We start from the raw sequence: 20,595 nt of genomic DNA on the forward strand, positions 1-20,595 counted from the left end.
AAATTAAATGATTCTTTGTAAATCAGTATTATTCTGTCCCTCACAATAATAATTCCATAACTTACCTTTTAGAGTGTTTATGATTTTACCCTTCTATAAGTATCATTTTTTTATGGTGGTGTTCACTGGCTGAAGTGGATCTTCCATGATAGAACACAGATTCCTTTTTGATTCAGTGACTCTGGTGCGCTACAGAAATCACATGGCTACAGTGTCATAAGAGAAGATGTGCTCAGAAAGGAGACTGGGACATGAAGCACCTGAGATACCATTCTGTAACACCACAGCAAAGTTTTGCCATGTTAAAATGGCACCAGTCAAAATGCAAATCAACATTTTTTTTGACTTTCCATTCTGTGAACAAATCATTGTTTCAGCACTGTATCTTAATACAAAGCAACACCAACAGCTCCCACCAGCTGTAAACTCTGATTTTCATTATTTTTTGTCCAGCTCTAATCAAACTATGAAAAGGTCCTGCCATGCAAATTTTGCAACGTGTTAAGCTCAGTAAAATTACTAGATTTCTACGCAAATTCTCGGGAGGCTTTTTTTTACTTTTTTGCTTTTCTGCCTCCTTCAGCAACCCAAGGCAAATTATTCAGGCTCTCCTTACCTTGATAAAATGCTGATACCACTCCCTCTCCACCACATGTGGACACATCGTGGGAGCAGGGAACATTCTTCACCCTTATCCCAGCACAGCATCCTGAACACCACTTAAAATAGAAGAGAAATACACGATGGGATCAGGTCTCTGATGTAGAACTGTCTCCTGACAAAGTATATCGAAATTCTTGATTTCCTGGACATAAAAGAAATCAAACCAGAGGAAATTGGACATTTCTCTGCTCTCAGGTACAGGCTGTTGGGTGCTTTATTAAGTGTCTGGACATGAGCTAGCTCTAGCCCAGAGTTTGTGCAGCCGTGTTAGCACCGCACTGGGCCCAGCCAGGTAGTGGAGCGGTGGGGACCTCAGTTTGAGCTGCCTCCCACAGCAGTTGAGCCAAAACTCCTCTCTGCTGGCACCCTGTCCACTCTTTCCTGCCTTCCTTTTTCCTTCTTAGGGTCTTGTATCTTCTGTAGTACCTTCTTTTTCAACTTCTCTGTTTTTATTGCTTGTTCTTATATGCATTCAGACTCATAAATTTATACTGGTGTCCTAATCTCCATGACTTGGATGTTGGTCTCATGGTACCCTGGTTCAACTTCTGCCTAAGAGATATTGTATATCTGGAGCTTGGGTGCTTCTCCAGTTTTTTTCCCATGCACCTGATTGCCAAAAGACACTGAAATATCTCCTTTATATGTATTTCTGGCAACTCTGCATAAAACTGAGATAAAGCACTAATTGAAATGTATTTCAGGAGGGTTGTGTTGTAATAACTTATTAATGCCTCTGTAGGACAGTAGGAGTCGAACCTATCCCTGCTATAGCTACTTTGGCATAAATGTCATTATATTAAGGATGAAGTTCCTCAGACAGTGATAGTTTGTTCTTCTAAATCATCATTCTTGATAGTCACTAATTTTGTGTGCAGAGCAGATGACAGAAGCCCATGGCATTTACCTGTAGGTGCTTGATGCAAAACCTAATAACAATGTTCAAAGCCTAATATTCAAGGCCAAAGCTGATTTTCATTTACTTTAAATTCTATAAAACTTGAATTTCACATATTTAAAACTTGCAAAGATTATATATGGGAATAGTAATTTTTTTTTTCTTCCTTATGTAAGTTGGGCTGTAAAATAGCCATTTCTTGACTATTTTTGTTGCTTCTCTTGTATTTGTTGGTTTCCTCTGGACTAAGAAAAAAATATCATGACTCAGTTTGCCATTTACTAATATTTCAGGTGTTAATACCTGTTCATGATACTGGGAATGGAGTTTACACACAGAGGAAGTTTGCTTAATTTAGGTAAGGCTTTAGTTTCCCTGTCTGTTAACCATGAAGATGCCAAAGCAGATATAAAATTTTCTAACTTCTGCTGCTAATAAAGACATAGAAGTATAATGCTTTACTGTCTGGAAAAGGGCTAATCACCTCTAAAGAGTGTGTGCTGCTGCAGGCTAGCAGTGGAGTTCAAAGCATGATGAGCTAATCCATGGAGATGTATGCTCCATCTCAAAAAACATTTGACAGCTAAGGTCAACAACTGTCTGCAATTTAGAAAAGATATTTTAGCATAAGTTTTAAATGTTCAGCAGTTGTGGGTTTGTTTTGTTTTTTTTTAAACACCCAGTAGTAAAACACAGGGTGATAATAGAAGATCCATAACCTGCCTAGATGCTGACAGCTATTAAGCATACTTAGACCCCAGTTCCGCAAAGGAGGTTGTGCAGGCTGCTCCATGCTTTGGCAGTCGTCTCTGAACATGATTCTTTTTGCAAAACCCAGTCTCTGAGATAAAAAATACAAAGTCCTTTTTAGAGCAATTCTGAAGCACTTTACAGTCACGGTCAGCACTTTATAGGTGCAGAAGCTGAGAAGCCGTGGCCCTGTGGAAAGAGGTCCAGCAAGAACACCAATCTGGTCCTGTGCTCCATCCTTTAGGCATAGCTCTTGTGCCTTTTGGTTTTTGCACAGCACTTAGCACGACTAATTCAGTGTTCATGTGCCCCACCTGCTTTGTAATTTGCGGTATTCCAATAATAAATACACAAATTATACTAGTAACAACTATGCTTTTAAATTTTTTTTCTTTTGCTATTATTAGGGAGGGGTCAAGGTTTAGATTATCTTTTGGCTGGCTATTTTAAATGCACACAAAGCTAATGTATGTTATGATATTGAAAAAGATGTAGAGAAGAATAATTTTAAGGTTTAAAAAATACTTCAGATTGCCATCTTTAAGGCAGTCTTTCTCATTTAAGTAAAAGACCAAATGTCACTTGACTGCAATATTAAATGCATCTGTAGCGGGCTTTTTAATATAGTGGTAACAAGTATAACAAGACATACTAATAGTTAAGGTCAGATATAGTCAAGTTAGAAATAAGCTTAATAGTAACTGTAAAGGTGATTAACCATTGGAATGAACCACCAAAGAAGTCATGCCCTTTCTTCTGGTTCAGATCAGACTAGATATGCTGTAATGAAACACATATAGTTTGAGTCAATAAAGCCATAAAATCTACAAACCAGGAAGGCATTGCAATGGAGGGTATGTTGGCAAACAAGAGCAGGGCTTGGTTCAAGTGCAGAAGAAATCTTTGACTTCTGTGTCTCAGATAACACAAATTTGGCCAAAGTCAGTCTGATAGAAACGATATTCAGAGGCTGCTTGCCTGTCTTAAAATATCTCTTTGTCTCCAGGGTGTGATTAGTTCAGGTGGTGGTTAAATATGTGATTGCATATCTTTGTCTGGATATGCAAGGGCCAGACTTTGGAAGGGTCTTCAGAGGCTGAGCAGATGCTGGCTTGGCCAGGGCTCTGAATGCTGTGTCAGTGCGGGTCAGAGCCTGAGGCTGAGATGAAGAAAGAGCTAAACTGGGAGATAGCAGAGATGCGTTCTCTTTCTGTCTGTCATTGTCTAAGTCACGCCACATCCCTGTGCCTTGGCTTCATTTTCAATGAAACATTTGCACCAACATTCATTTTCATATTTGTGTATCCCAGTAGCTTCTCCAGCTAAAATTGCTTTCCTTCTTTTATTTTTACATAGAAGAACGACTGTAAAAGCTACTCGAGCATTGTGGTTTAACTCCTCACAAAAAACTGACTTAATGCTCAGGTCGGGCAGGTGCTTCTCCATATCAATTGCCAGGCTTGTCCACCCCATAACATTTCAACACCCAAATAAACATCCTGAACCTTGCCACCCACTGCATATAGCTATTGTTTGGGTGCTGGTGCGTGTCTGTACCTGTGTATTGTCCGAAACAAGTGGAATTCAGAGAAACCGCCCCTGATGGATCATCGCTATTGTTGCCGGTGTTTTTCTAGATTGTGATTCAATTTGTGTGGGTCAACAGGCACGCTGCGTTACTGCTTTCCTTTTGCTTTTAGCTGCTGAATGGGCAGCTTCAAACAGATACGAATGCATATCATGGGAGGAAATTATTTTCTTTCACTGCCCTGTGTTTTGTGATGAGCCATTGCTGCTGATTCAGTGTGCAGCTGGAGACCTGTTTTGTTTGTTTATTTTATTTATAGTATTTTTTCAAAAAGCTGTTCCTGGATGAAGAGGGGTAGAATCATGGAATATTCTTGCAGGTTATAGGATCTCTCAGAATGACGGTTTTAGTTGTTTTTCTGTGTCCAGTTCTTTTAAATGTTCAGGACATGCCAAGAAGATCCAGTGCTCCAAACCCCTTCATTATTAAGCCTTTTTTTCAGACTTTCACCAGCATTTGGATCATTTTAATTTACTTTTTTTTTCTCTGACTGTTGACTTGCCCATGCAGTTTGGCAAGGAATAGTATTTTTGCCTTGATTTACTGAGTTGCCCTTTCTTGTATTGAGGTGTTCTAACTTTGAATTTTTGGAGTTTTTTTCTTTTTAAAGTCAATATATCTGAATCTCCCAGTTAAACTCTAGATCCAGTTCTAGAGCTGAGTATTGTTTGAGGTTCAAAAATGATCTGTTGCTTCCTCTGCGTTAAGCACACACCCTGCTCCAAGATGAAGCCACAAGGATCTCCTCAGAGTGCATGAATGTAATCTTTTGGGGTTTAGTTCATCTCCAAGTGTGTATTTCTTTAAACACCCCATAGGTCTTACTTCTCACTAATCAGTCTGTAATAAAGGCAGATGAACATACATGCAGGAAGATTTGTTCCAGTCTGGAAGGATGTGACCAGGGGGGAACTTAGAGGAAGCGCAGTCCCATTCCCCTGACAAAGAGACAAACCTTGAAATGTCAATTTTTTTTTTCAGGGGAAGGAAATGCCTCTCTCCCCTGACCTCAGCCACTGCTCCCAGCCCCGTCTGCACATGTGGCAGGGGCATAATTAGCTCCTGGACATCTTTTCAACTCTGGGCACCAAGGATTATTTTTTAAAATTTATTTAAATATTTTATTTATTTAAATATTTTATTTATTTAACATTTATTTATTTAAAGCCATATCCAGGACCTTTGAGAGTGAGTGCAAACAGTAGTAATCATGTTGTGCCATGCTGTCAGAAAGAGGGTTTTTGTGCTGACTGATGTTTAGGTCTTCATTGGAAGTGTGAATTTACAGGATTACTTCGTATTTGTTATTTTTCAAGAAGCACTTCTGTACTTGGCATTTCACAATAATAGAAAAAAATCTCCATTTCAGAGAGAATTATAAGTAAACATGACAAAATAGCTAATTCCTCAGAGCTTACTTAGGTACTTCAGTGAACTGGGCCTAGCTGTACACAAATGTATATAAAATGTTCAGAAATTCTCTTGCCAAATGCTAGTTTCTCAATTACCTCATTAACCTGGATGTTCCAATAAGCTTTTCTCGGTGGGTGCTTTGTATATGGAGTTCAAATGGCATTCTCCAGGTTGCAGTTGTCCAGGCTAACAGCTCTCGGACAGCCTGCAAATGGAAACTGCTGCCTTCCCTGAGCAGGACCACAGGATAAAACAAAATGCTGCCAGAGAAACTTTGTAAAGGAAGCAGGGTGAGATGACTCAGCCCTTCTCTAGATCTGATGGTTAGGCTCAATTACCTGTCTAAGAGTATAGCACCAGAAAGTGGTAAGGTGTGAATTATAATTGATTAACCATGCTGGGAAACAGATTAACCATGCCTCTTAACAGATTGCATAACAAACTGTAAATATAAAATAAACCTGTAAGTATAAAATATAAAATAGTTTATATAAAATATAAAACTGCAAAGATAAAATATATATAAGTGATGTAGAAGACTAGAAAGATTGTAGATTGATAGCATGAAATCTGTGAAAACTGTGTCTACTCCATCTAGAATAAAATCTAGGTCCGAAGCACGAGCATGGCATAGGATGTATGACGTGCTCCTATCACAGCACAAACCCCAGCTCTATCAGCCCAAACCTGAGTGTGCAGATTAAACTGTAGTGACATATTTTAGTGACTGTTAAGTGAACATTCTCCTTTAGAACAGACAATAGGATCAAGAAGGTTCAGGTGATATTTTTTGTCTATTTTTTAAGCCTGAGAGGGGAAAAACTGTGAGAAAGTTCTTGTTTCTAAGAGTGTTAAACAGTGCTTAGGTCTGCAGGGTTGCAGATCATGAAAGGGTTGTCATGCCAGAGGAAAGCAGAATAAAGATTTGACTTACAGAGTTTGGTTGGAGACTGTCTTCAGAGGAGAAGAAGGTGGCACCCTCTTATGAACTTAACGATAAATGGGTGAGGGGATTTACAGGGCATGATCCCTGTGTCACGCTCCATTTCCACCCTGCCAAATGGGATTTGTTTAATTTGAATAAGGCAGCTGAGAGACAATGTCAGACATGTAGAGCGGACAGTCAGGGGAAGGGACAGGAGGTGGGGGCAGATTTCAGTGGTGTTGTCACTGACTTGGTTGGTGAAGCCAGTGAACAGAGTATGTGGCTGAAGTGTGAGGGGCATAAAATGAAAGTAAATCAAGAAAGTGATTTTTTTGGGGGGGGGGAAGAGTGAGCAAGACACATTTGGGGAGAAAGTTACTGATTTCTTCTGAGACAGGTGTGATAGGAAAGAACAGGCTGGAGAAGAGTTTTGCTGCATGACCATGCTGGGGTCACTGCTGGTCTTCTTGGACAGTGGTCCACTTGGAGCATGAGAGGCCTGGGTGAGAGAGGGACTCAGGAGTGATGAGAATATAAAAAAAAAGATGATACTGGGAATAGACAGCATGGTCAAGGATCCCAGAAGCAAGAGGACAGTAAGGTGAAGAGGTACTAGAGAAATTGCAATCGCATAATTATGTACGATTTTGTATAAAGGGAAGAAATGTAACTATTATTTTCATAAATAACATTGAATTAAACTTAATTAAGTGTGGGGTTTTTTTTATGCTGGATAACAGGATAAAATGAAATTAGAGGAAATTCAGTCTGAGCATCAAGTCAAAATGTGTTTCAAGAAAATTGTCAAAACTGTTTCCTATGCGAAGTTTGTAAAGCAGCATCACTGGAGCATTTCAACCTGACCCAAACAGTATAGACACAGAGATTTAAGAGATCATCCTGCACTGAGATGGCAAGTAGACAAGAAATGTGATCCAAACTCCACTCACTGATCCAACTATTTTTTCTATTTACAACATTTATCATACATTAGTTTCAGAACTCCATACTGTAAAGTACTAGGAAATTGTACTTCTACTAGTATACACACTTACTGAAAATTTCTCAGTAGCTTTTGGAAAGCATCACTGCTTTTTTTTTTTTGAGCATTTGATATTGAAAACGCAAATTGTTTTGCTTTTAGATGAGTCACAAGGAATGTTTGCTTGCTGTTTGTGTACCTCTTAGACTCTTGTTTTTGTTGCAGGTATTTACATTTACAAACTCAGAACTTGCTCTCTCTTTCTTGTTTAATGAAATACTCAGAGAAAGTCGCATTCCCTTCCTTTGTAGACGGCTATCAGAAAAGACTACCTTGTAGTGTAACACCCACTTTAACAGCTAAATTTGACTGTATGTCTGTGTAAATGATGAGATGAACAAATACAGCAGTTTTGGCAGGTAAGAAAATATTAGAAGTGAAAAAATATCCCCTGAACATTAAACTCTCTAAATTGTTTATATTGCATTTGTATTCTCATGGCAGTAAGGCTTGGTCTGAATGCTGGTAATATCATATTGATAAGTGATTATTTTACTGAAGGTATTGTGGGTTGCATTGGGAAGTCATACCATGATGCAAACACCAAACCAAAGACTAGTTTTAGCCTACAATGTAGTGCTCCTTTGCAATGCAACTTGATCTGCTTTCAGTGAAAGTTGTAAACATTCATCGCATCTCGGGATGAAGCTTCTCTCATACCCTCTGCAGCACCGTTAACTTTGGAGATGCAAAAGGAGATAGAAAGACAAGTTCTGCCCACTGCAGGATAGCTCCTGAGAGTTACTGATTGCTCTTTCATCCCATTTAAAGTCACTGATGAACAGTATTTTTATGATGTTAAATAAGATACAAAATGAGACCATGGAGGGCAGGTTATGGCCTGCGCTGGGGTCAGCTGATGTGCTGCTAAATGCCCTTATCAGCAGCACCCCACCATTCAGACCTTTACTTGCAGTGCCTGCAAGTGACTCTCTCTTCTAATAGTGCAAATAAAGTCATGGAATTTCAATAAATAATTCAGCCCTGGATCTGATTTCAGGTTCAGTATTAACTTTCAGCACCTGGCTGCTGGTATTATTTGTTAGTCCGATACACTGCTTAGAGGCATGGAAATTTGGCTGCAATTCATCATTTGCAGAATATACTATATGACCAGATTACTGTCCCTGGCTCAGAGATTTTTAAGAGGCATTCAAATTCCAGATGTGCACAGATTTAGTTCTTACGAGAAAAACTGCATGCAGGATTCTGGTACTGTAATGGGAACCTGAGCTCTGCATAGAGCTTGTTTTGGAGAAACGACTCCTTTATTTGCACCTGATCTCTACTAGAAACAGGAATAATTTAACTATAATTTGCATTGCCTGTGACACCTTTTGACAATGATCTATCTCTCATTTTATTTTCTGCAGCTTTCCTGGGGGAATGATTTTTTTACATCTCTAATTAGCTCTCAGGATATAGAATCATCAGTATTTGAAACGCTTATAATTGGTGCTTTGTGAATAGCAAAACCAGATTAATTTCCAGATTCTTTCTCCAGAGCCCATAAAACCACTTGTGGTTTTAATCACTTATTAGAAAGAAATTAGTGAATCCAAAGTATGACTCTGCTCTCACTGAAGTTGGTGGAGTATTTGTCATCAGTGGGAATATTTTGTATGAACATTGACTGTTAAGGAATTAGATCAAGTGAATTAGAGTATAATCCATTAATAGCTGTGGCACCAAAAGGCCAAAACCAGAATATGACCCTATAGGCATAAGCTTCCAAAATGTAGGAGCTGCATTCTGTATATGCAGAGCATGAATAGCTAACCAGTATGAATGTGTTGCAGGACAAGTTTATTTGTCTTAAAAAAGGATTTGTGGCTTTCTTGTTCAAAGTCCTTACCTCTTCCTATGAGATGCACCGTTGTATCCAGATAACCAAGCAGTAGCTGATGCTTAAGCATCTCTATTAACTTTTACTAAAATTGTGACGATTTTCTGAGTACTGCTGTGGCCTGACTCCCCCAATCCTGTGACTAAGGTTCCTTCCAGCACTTAAACCCACATACAGAAATGCAGCTGATAGATAAGAAAAAAAATTACATATATAAGTTATGGGGCAAGTTAGCTACCTTTAGCAGAATCCTACAAGTGGTATGTTTGTGGTCGACTTACACGGGAGTGAGAACTTCACCCTGCAATGCAAACATACACCACTAGAGGGGATTTTACTACCACTCTATGTCTAGCATATGTCTATCCTGAAAACCCTTTCAAAACATATGTTCTAGTTCAACCACAAGACGTTGGCTACAGGCTGAGTGAAATCTATGGTTTGTATTATGCAAAAGGTCAGGAAAGATTATTATAATTGTCCCTTCTGGCCATTAAACCTATGAGTGAAATTCTGGTCCCGTCAAAGTCACGGGCAAAATTCCCATGGACTTCACTGGGGCCAGACTTCATCCTGTGCAGGTCAGAGGAAAGCAAAAGTCTGTGCCACCAAGCATCTAGCACTGACAGTAAGAACAACTTCATTGTCAAGGTCACTAATATATACTGTTAGAAAGGATTTTTAAAACATCCTATGCACCTTCTCCGCTCTGCAGCAGGATGAAATAAATCGAGACCAGTTTTACCAACTTTTTTCTTTTGATTTCTTCAAAGCCTCCGCTAATGCGGATTAGACAACCCCCTTAGAAAGCCTGCTTTGTGTTTCAATAGTCCTATAATTACACTGGATTTTTTTTCCCCTAAATCTTTATTGTTGCAAATTAAGCAAAATACTTAAACCTATCCTCTGTGGGCATGAACAACAATGGGTCATCATCCTCTTTGTAAGTCTTATACATGCATGAGGACTGTTCTGTGGTGTAGAACATCGCATGTATGTCGCATTATCTTGTTGCTGTTGCTTGTAGATGCATACACTGATGATTCATATTGTTTGTGATTTACGTAAAACCTCCTTCACTTCATCCTCGAAGCCTCACCAGCTATTCCCCATCCTGCATTTGTACATTAGATTTTGTTCTTCTTACATCTTATACCTTAAGGTTTACTTTCCTAAATTCCATTTAAGTGATTTCAGACACTTTGTTCCAACTTCTTAGCATCACTTTGGAGTCTACTCCTCTCCTGGGCAACACCAATAACTTCTCCGTGCTTATTGCTGTCAGGAAATTTTGTAAGGTTCTCTCTATTCCTTCTGCCGTGTTGCTAATGGAAACATTAAATATGATTCATCTTGTCGTAGACCTTTATGGTACCTCTGTTACATGTTTCTAGACTAACAGAAAATTTGATTATTACTACTCTATAAGTATTTTTTCAACCACTCATACAAGCACTTTGCTGAGATTTCATACAGGTCCTATTTCCCTACTTTGTTTATGAAAATGCAGTCTGGTGCTTATGTCAGAAACATTACAAAAGTCAGCTTCTAGATACCTGCTGCTTCCTTCCTACCTGCTGTGTGGTACCCTGTCAGAGAACAAAATTTGCGTGGTTTAATGTCATTTTTTCCTGATAAGTCCATATTGTCTTTCCTGTCAACTTTAGATTTCCACATGCGCTTGTGAGCTTACTGTTTAATGGTTTGTTCCAGTATCTTTCTATATTTTAAGCTTATATATCTGTCATTTCTTGAGTTCTTTTCTTGTTCCTATGGCATCTCAGTCACAATGAATTATTGAAGGGTCCCCCAAAAGCAAAGCTTTAAAAAGCTATTCTCTGTGGTTACATCCAGTGGGTAATGTGGGTACACAGGATCCTGTGCCATGATACTGGTGAGTGATGGGAGCACAGTTGCTTTGGAAAAGGCTCAGGAAGAAGTGTAAGGGTTGATTGCTATTTGTCCGTCAAGCCAAGAAGGAAATATATATTTCCAGTCCACGATGTCCAGAAGCACAAGAACTTTGTGCATAATGTGCTAACGAGATCTGTGATGAGAATGACAATTTGGGGTTTTGAAGAAGATGAGGATTCTGCTCTAAATTGCTCTAAGTCTAAAAAACATTTCCAGCATTATTGAACAGAACCTGTGGGTTTTCTGCAAGGAGGGAAACTGAAATAGTGTCAGTAATTTTGAAAGGAAATTTTGGCTGGTGGGTGCGTGGCCAGGCAGCCAGGAGCCCTGTGAGTCCAGTCCGAGCTGCACGGTGGGACCCTGTGCTCTTGTGGCTTTACATGGTCCCAGCACCCTGCCCATCCTCTGGCTGGACTGCGGGGGGTAGCCAAAGACCAGGACTCCAGGCGTAGTAGGGGCTCTGCAAATATAAATGAGAACAAAATAATTTCTTGGTCTAGGGTGTTGGACCAGTCTGTGCTTTTCTACTCTGTTGATATTTGTCAAGTTATATGCCTTTAGTTCTTTAAAGAAAGCAGAAGAGGTGATGGAATACCATGAATCGTTTTCACGTGATAAGACTATTTACCTGCTTCTAGTCTGTAGTTTTCTAAATCCAAACTGCACGTGACTTATTGGAGTTCTCAGGCATTGCAAAGTATATTTCAAAGCAAAACATATTTCATGCAGAACATATGCAGTGGCCAGTGGCTCTAACAAAGCCCTTGAGGAAAACCGAGACTTACTTGTGCGGGTTGATCACTGTGCATATAGCTATTCTGCTACCAGGACCTCAGCTGATGTGGCAGAGGAATCTGCTCTGCACCAGGCGCATGGACCAGCTTGAGTCAACCGATCCTTAACTGTGAACATCCTAAGCCATCATGAAAGGATCCCTGCGAAGAAGCTGACCTATATGACTGATGCCTTCCTGCCTGTGCTGCCATTCATGTGAATATAAAAAGTTGTAAAATAATGATTTACCAAACCTAAAGAGAATATTTGTCATGTCTTAACCCACGGGGTCTCCAACCTGCAATTCCATCTCCTGAAAATCCTGAATGTCTCAAGAGTACAAGTGCATCTCTCCCAAAACTGCAGAGATCTGAGAAGTGCAACAGCAGTTCCTTGGAGATCCTCAACTCTACTGACGTGCTGCTCAGCCGGTTTGAACCAAGTGTAACAAGCCAGCTCCCTTCAAATTGGCCAGCAGTGCAGACCAAGTTAAGCTTATGTGCATCTATAATATATGTCTGTATGTATGCCAAACTTGGACAACATTTTGGCTGGCTTTTGGGGAGCTGGCTAACAAATTTCACCACTTCCTTTTTTTTTTTTTTTGTGTTACTACCCTGACAGTCTTTCTAGCAAATGCTCTATTTTTATTTGACATATATGCACATGGTCCATTTCCATGTGTGTGTGCTTAGGGATATATTTCTGCTCTATCTTGCCCTCCCTTGGAAGGCTGCTGCTCAGAGTTTCTCCTAGCAAAATGAAATCTCGGAAAAAGTCCAATGAAGTTAAAATGCTGCACAGCAAATTCATTATTGTTGTTATAGGCCCCCATTCAGGAAAGTACTTAAGTATGTGCTTAAGTCCCATTGAAATCATCAGGACTTAAGAACATGCTTAAAGTCAAGCATATACTTCCTCTGAATTGGGATGTATTTCAGCACATGCTTAAATGCTTTCCTGAACCGGAGCCACGGTCAACAAGAATGTCCTGTGATACACAGGACTTGTGCTGCAAGATTTACTTCTTAGTTGAGACCAACCAGTGGTGCTCTATGAATATACACTTCTTAGCTTGCGTCTCCGTTGGTGGCACTCCAAATAGCTTACTGGCTTTTACATTTGGACGAGAAGTTGTGAAAGAAAAGAGACGAGAAACTGGAAAAAAATGATCCTTACTAAAGCAATACCTTGGCATGTCTGATCTCATGTTGCAGCCAATGATTTTTCCCTACAATGGAGATTTGTGCTATTGTGTGTGTGGTATAATTACTAAGACAGATTTTTTTTTTAATGGCACAATAAATAGGATATTTCCTGGCCTGCTCTGCATTTCGAATAGGATTTTCACTTCCCCTTTGGGTTCTGAGCGTAAGAAGAGTAAGTGTCAAAAGGCAGGCACTTTCCCAATTTTAAAACAGAAGGTGTAACCTTGTGTAATGTGAGTCTAGATTTTGATTGTAGGGATGATGAAATCAAATCCCTCCTTAATCCTTACTGGGAAACATTGAGGTGAATTAGCCTGCCTGCTTTTGCTAACTTGTTAAAATCCTTTTGAAAAAGAAATGTGTTTTAGTGTCATCAAAAATATCTCCCTACTTTACCCCAGAGTCTAAGAGAGCACTGGTCCACTGTGCAGAGTGGCCTCAATGCAATGAAAAATGAAAGAAGAAAGAAAATAGGTAAAACCAAATACATTATTTTACTGGAAAAAACACAGTGCTTTCCGATATGCAACTCTTTTCCAGCACTGCCATTTTTAAGCTAGATGCTTAGTCATTATTAATGACAGTATATTTCATTAAAGCTGCTATATTTGGGAATAACTGGAAATGAAACTTGCTTTTTTTCCCCCACTTAAGGTTAGTTAAACTAATATATAGCTGTCTGTGTGCATTGCAGTCACTATGCATGTACCAGTTAGAGTATTTTTGGAACAAGTGAGGAAGTTTATTTCAGTTATTTCATTTATAGCAAAGTATTAGCTTGAACTTGAGAAGAGCTCTCTGTTCACGTCATTCAGCTGTGCTGTGCAGTGGTTGCAGGCTCTTGATACTACCGCTACTTTACAAAAATACTTGGCACAAGCTCGTAAAATCACTGAGACTTTTTTTCTCTCCCCCCCGCCCCCCCCCAACCCTCCTTAATTTTCTTCCTCGGTAATGTGTCTGTACATCCCCCACTTGTGCACGCATATATCTTTAAGTTTTAATTAATTTATTAAAAATAGCTGAAGTATTTAAGGAGGAGCACCTTATAAATAATAAAGAAGAACATCTTGTTCATTCTTGCCATTACTTGGATAGAGGCAAGCAGCTGGTATGACGGTGAGATTTTCCTGATGTGATTATACTGAGTTCCAGGGCAGGACCTTTCATCAGTTGGTGTGAAGTACCTAAACAGGTGGAGATTAAGTAGAAAAGCCTATTTTATTAGTAGGTAAACTAATAAAAGTAAGCTTGTGTGAAGCAATGGGAGCAGAAAGTGATGTTTCCAAGATGGACCAAAATAATTCTGTAGAAATTCTGCCTCCATAAATTCCAGGCTTTTCTGTTGCTGGGGTCTGCATTCATCCCACCTAAATTCAGGCACTTGTCGGATTCAATCAAAGTGAAAGGTGGCCAGATTCATCTTTTGGATGTGCATCTTGGCCTTGCCCGCACAGGAGACCTTCCCTTAAACATCTCAATTAAATTTCAGTGGGATGAGCATTGGCCAAAGAGTATCACCCAGCAAATCCTCAAATCAGTTTTACTCTTCCACAGTCACTCTGGGAATTTGCCTTTTCAGGTGAGGTTCTTCTCCATATGGGGAGGGAAGGTCTGAAACCCTTTCACAGCTTTGGGACTTATAGTGGACTTTAGAAACTCTATTTCCTTGATCCTAGTGCCCACAAAGCCTCAAGTCTATCCCTAGTTGCAATCACTAAATCAGAAATACCTGGTGTTACTGGCAGGGAGAGTGCATATATCATCAACTTGCTCTTTTTTATAACTGCTTGATCACTTTGCTGTGCTTCAGGGAAGCTACGTGAGAAAGCTTTTGTGCTCATTTGTGAGTAACAGCAGGGATAAATGGTGTTTCTCTAGTTTGTCAATTATTTGTTCTTTTCTTTCCATCCACTGTTTGAGTTCTTGATCTTGATGAAGGTATTATTTAATTCCTGCATTTCTGAGCCCTTAACCTTGGACAGATATATAATAGGCTTGTATTTAGACACTACTGGGGTGCTTTAAGCAAGCTGTTTCTCTTTGAAACTAAGAGTGACTAAGCCTGGGAAGTTCTCTATTCTTCTTCATCACCTCCTGGTAGTTAATAGACTTCACAAGGGATCTCAAGACACTCTGATAAGCCTTTGAAGTTGTTACCTACTAAGGTTTTGCTCTTTCTGAGTGCTGAACATTGAATTACTGACTGCTGTTAGAAGCAATGAGAAAAGATTCACAAAACCAACAGAGCCTTGCCTATAATTTCTGCAGAAAAAGAGCTGAATTTAATGGATAAATTGTGTTGCTGGGGAGATTTTGTTTCTGTTCCCTCCTCTGTCACCAGTTTGCCTTGTGATTTGTGGTAGCATTTTCAGTTATGCCCAGTCACATGAGATCAAAACCCATGAGTCAGACTCCACCCAAATCATGAGCCAGGCTTCCAGATCCAGGAGCTTTGAACAGAGATCATACCGTACTTTTTCTTTAGTTTATCTTTTGTTTCTGGAATTTCCTCTGTCTATTCCCAATGTGTCTCTAGCGATTAATGTTTCCCACTCTTTTGAAAGTGTTGGGAAGATATTTTGACCATTTGGGGCTGCTGGAGGCCTCGTTTGACCTACAGAATTTTATTTTTCATCTCCAAGTGAATCTCGTTTATTGCAGACTTCACATCTTTCTCCTGTCCCCAGTGACTTCTGTCTTGCTTAGCCTCATACAACTCATCACTTCTGTTTCTTCCTTGCCGTTCAGCTGCTCTGTCCCCGCTTTTGTCCTCTCTGGTCTTGAGAGAGCTTTTCACCATTGCCTTGCAGGACAGAGAACGTGTAAAAAGATGCAGATCTGGGTAACCCTTAAGCTTTGTATGAGAATATATAATTGAGGAGAGCAGGGAAATGGTCTCCCTGACTCTCTCTCCTGAAAAAGATGAAACTGTTACTTGCAGCACAAGAAGTGGGTGATGAGGACAGGCAGGAGATTGCCTCCACGCAGGATGGAGATCTGTAGGAGGGCTGGAGCTTTGCATGTTATTGTGAGACAAGACCCCTTTGCTCGCAAGGTGTTTGCAGGACTTGGCAAACCAGGGTTTTACACTCGCTTTGAAGGGAGTCAGGTGAAGAGTGAATCAGACTCAATGAATTAATAAGCCAAAGTAAATCCAGAGAAGGTAGGATGAGAATCAGCCCTTCTGTCTGCACTCTTTTGCCCTCTAATTCAGTCAATCTGTTTTTCTTCAAATTTTAGGTTTGTAATATATTGTGTGTAGACTCAGTTAGCCAACTCCATTATGAAGGATATGATTATGACTGAGATGGTCAAAAAGCCAAGGGGAAATTTGGTGTCGTATCTCTGTTTTCTTCTATAGCACTTGACTCTTTCCAGGAAGGGTAAGAAGTTAAACGTTCTTGGCAATGGTTTAACAAGCCAAAGCCAAATCAACGAATGTCACTTTACAGTAATTATTGCATGTAATACAGTGGTGCCTGGTATTCCCATGGCAACATTGTTGTTGTTTTGCCATGAAATTTGTGGAACAGAGCTAACTATTTAATAAATAAAATTTTTCAGAACTAGGCTACTCACACCTCAGGCAGATGGGAAAATGCATTTTCTCTTGCTCATCCTCATGCCATACCACTCTTTCACCCACATTGTTTGCTGATTCTTGCATATGCCATGTGCCAGGCATATTGCTGATCCGTAACTTCAGACAAACCGTACCCCCATATCCAAATACCTCTAAAGTCTGAGTGTTTGAAACCAAATCTGAACCCATAGAAAACCTCTTTACATAGCCCTAAACTTTACGACGGGTATCTCCAAGCCTTGAATCCACACTCTCTCCATGTTTTGGTGGATAGGAATCGTGGAATTTGTTCATAAACCCAGAATCATCAAAAGCTGCGTTCGATACATGAGAAAGATTCACGAGGCTTACCAGAAAATCTTTCAGCTAAACATCTCACATGCAAGGCCTGAGTTTGTAGCAACTGGACACATCTCAAAATGTTTCTAGTTGTGCTGTGAATGCTTCACAGAACTGCGATGATTAGAAGTGATTCCTTCGTTAAGACAGATAAATGCTACCTCACATCTTGAATATCAATAAGATAAAATTTATGAGAGCAAACAGAGTAATGTAACGTTTTCTCCAAATGAAAAGGGCATGTATTTGCTTAGCTCTTTCATCAGCCATTTTCGGTCACACACTGTGTGCTTAAAATACAGTTATGCAACCCATGTGGGTCAACAGCGGAAGGTTGGTTGCTTCACCAGGATTATAAGAATCTTTTAAACACAATGGTACCACAAATTAAAATGGAAATCTATCAAAACCATTATCGTCCTGAAAGCTTTGGCCACAAGCGTAATTATTGTAGAAGGATGTTGTCCTTGGACACAGCTTTGGCTCAGTTCAGCTAGTGTTATTTGTATCCCTCCATGGCTCAAAGTCAGAATTTGCATGGCTAAGGACCATAAATTTTTAGAGGAAAAAATAGGCTCTTTCCTCAATGCTAACACTAGCAGTTTTTTTATTGTTTTGTAGTGGTTTGTAGGCAACTCATTAGGTACTAGAGATAGGAACAGACTGAATGCAGTGGCTGAAATCTGCCTTGAACCTTGGAAGGATTCGGATGGAGATTTCTGTCTGGATCTGGTCGTTTGTGTCAGAGGCTGTTGCTTTAGTGGATATGAACATGAAGGAGTGAATGTCTGGAGTGCTTGGGTTTAAATCTAGATCTGAAAGTCCATATTTTGGATAGTAAAACAGTGAAGCAGATCTTGAGCTGATATAAGCTGCACTCCACAGACTTAAATAGAGCAGAAAACCTGTCCTGAGTTCTCAAGCATGTCCATGAAGCAGGCAGTCCTGTAGGGATGAAAATAATTGAAAGAATATACAATCTCCTGGATGTTGCTTGCCATCAGCAAGGGAAACACCTCCTTTACCCAGAGCTGCCCTCAGGAGAGGCACCAGTTTGCTTTCTCAAGCTCCTGATGAAGGCTGAATCCTGGAGTAACTCCATTCTTGTGTTGATGATAAACTATATTAAATAACCGGCACTGCTGGTTATTTTTAAACTGGCTATTTTTCTTTCAACATCCAATTTTCCATCTTGAGGGAGGTAAGTGACTAACAAGTCTGAAATCTATTTTTCCTCTCTTTCCATCCCTCAGGCTGGTATAGATGGAGAAAGCATTGGGAACTGCCCGTTCTCCCAGCGTCTCTTCATGATCCTGTGGCTCAAAGGAGTTGTGTTCAACGTCACCACTGTTGACCTGAAAAGGTAAAAATTGTTCACTTTAATTGAAAATAGTTATATGATCTAGTGTTTGCCCTACTGAAAGGCCCAACCAAGTTCAATCAGATTTGTATCTAGCCTAGAAAGTCTGTGGTGCACAACAAAATAGTTGGGATTCAGGTTTGGTTTTCTTTTTTTTTTTCACTTGTGGAATGTTTTTATATTAAACAGGGTACTTGGGGTAGTTTCAAAGTCTTCTAACCACAAACTACAGGAAAAAAAAAGAAGGGCAAACTGATTTTGTAGGAACTATAAATATCTGTGAAACTACCTGACCATAAAGATTAGCGATTTCATTACTTTTTCTCTCTCTGCAGAAAGCCAGCTGACCTACACAATCTGGCTCCTGGGACCCACCCACCTTTCTTGACTTTTAATGGAGAAGTCAAGACAGATGTTAACAAGATTGAGGAATTCTTGGAAGAGACTCTTGCACCTCCAAAGTAAGAACTTGGGATTTTTTCAGTCAATATTCCATTTCCTAGGAATGAAAGATGTCCTAAGAGAAGTTCCTAAAAAGCACTCCCTCCTACAATCTTTACTTACAGGAGTAATATTTATTTATGAAACTTGCTGGCTTCAGTGAGATGACTTCCATGTGTGAAGGTTACTTGTATGACTAATAACTGCAGAATGTTTTCTCTGTACACATTTCAGGATGCCCTTGTATGCAGAATTAAGGAGACCAATTCTAGAAAAATTTTGTAGGGGTCTGGTGTCCACATTTTACAAAGCTAAAAATAACTTGGAATAGATGCCGAGAATTGCCACACAAAATATCTGTGCCAGGAAAAGCATTTTACAGTGAAAAACTGGAGGTTTCTGAGCTGTGTGGTGTATTAGAAAGGTTGGAAGGGGAACTGATTACAGAGTATGAGAGGCTCTGGAGGCAGAAAAGTGCTCATTATTCTAGTCAAGAAATGACAAGAGCCCATGACTGGAAGTTATAACCAAACTAATTCAGATCAGAAATAAGGCACAGATTTTTTGAGTATGAATGATTAACCATTGGAACAAGCTACCAAGGAAAGTTTTAGATTTACCAGATATGCCTTAGTTAGTCAAACATTTTGGACTTAATACAAGGATAATGGGGGAAAAAAAATTGTTGGCTTGTGATTTGGACCTTAAAATCTATGAATCAATGAAAATTGGCTTGGTTCCTTATGGAGTGTTTTACCTCCAAGTGAATCAGCAGCTATAGGCCAGTCCTGAGGCAAGAGATCAGATATTTAAATTTTCTATACTGTGGTCCAAGACCACTGAAGTCAGTAGGAGTCGTTAGTTTGTGTTGGTCTTTCAAATCGATATATTCTTTTACACCAGATGTCTATAAAAAACAATTCAGAGACTGAAAACTTTATGTTCCTTTACCTGGGTAATACGAACATGCCTTGCTATTACATCCTGGAGCACATTTTCAGTGTAGGGAATTAGACATGACTGCCATTCATAATAGAGCGAGCTGGCTGCCAAACTCCTCTGCACCTTTCTGGAAAGCTATGCTTCCTTCTGATTTAAGGCCACTGTATCTTGGATCGTGGTAACATAAAGCACCAGTGCATTACCTTTGTCATGAATCCATCCCTGTGTAAGTATCCAAACGCCTGCCTTGACAGACACAGCTATTATTAAGAAGGACTTGCCAAGCTGTTGTTTTGAGATAAATGACAGCGTTAATTGCAGTTCCTTGTACAGGGCTTTTTTCTTTGTTCTTGTAAATTGTATTTGTAATCATCACTATGTTGCTGGTAACAAGATGTTACTCTCCACACTGCTTCTCCCTTTTCAGGTACCCCAAGCTGGCTGCTAAGCACCGGGAATCAAACACTGCTGGAATTGATATCTTTTCCAAATTTTCCGCATACATCAAAAATACCAAGCAGCAGGACAATGCTGGTGAGTAGGATCGTTACCAAATGTGCTAGGGAGTTTGTGTGCTTAGAAGTGGAATAATTTTGCCATTCTCCCATCATTTTATTTTAAACTCTGTTCATATGACATCAGGTACTGTTGCTGATCAGTTCGAGATGGTTGGTTCAGTGGACTCAGTACACATGTCTACAGTTGAATTAACTACATCTATACTAGTATACTAGTAAAACAGGCCACAGAGTGTTTAGCAGCCCCTTTACCAACTGTCAGGACATGGCTCCTGTCCATACAGCCCAGCTTCCTCTCCAGAACAGGATCCCATACTGCTTACTAGAAGTGGCTGGTGGCCCATGCTACCTTCTTTGCTCTGCCCAGGCACTGCTTAGAGGACTGTGT

At 39.8% G+C, this 20,595-nt stretch overlaps 1 protein-coding gene across 2 annotated transcripts in view; it reads left to right on the top strand.

The window, feature by feature from the left end:
• CLIC5 (chloride intracellular channel 5) overlaps positions 1-20,595 on the top strand; it is a 71,639-nt gene that overhangs the window by 29,183 nt on the left and 21,861 nt on the right. For both annotated transcript variants that reach the window (XM_010584299.1, XM_010584300.1), the window contains exons 2-4: positions 18,200-18,309; positions 18,642-18,767; positions 20,117-20,223. In XM_010584299.1, coding sequence (XP_010582601.1) covers positions 18,200-18,309; positions 18,642-18,767; positions 20,117-20,223 — 343 coding nt within the window. The remainder of the gene's footprint in view (positions 1-18,199; positions 18,310-18,641; positions 18,768-20,116; positions 20,224-20,595) is intronic.

Source organism: Haliaeetus leucocephalus, unplaced genomic scaffold (assembly GCF_000737465.1).
Source record: "Haliaeetus leucocephalus isolate CR32 unplaced genomic scaffold, Haliaeetus_leucocephalus-4.0 Scaffold964, whole genome shotgun sequence".
Taxonomy (NCBI): Eukaryota; Metazoa; Chordata; class Aves; order Accipitriformes; family Accipitridae; genus Haliaeetus; species Haliaeetus leucocephalus.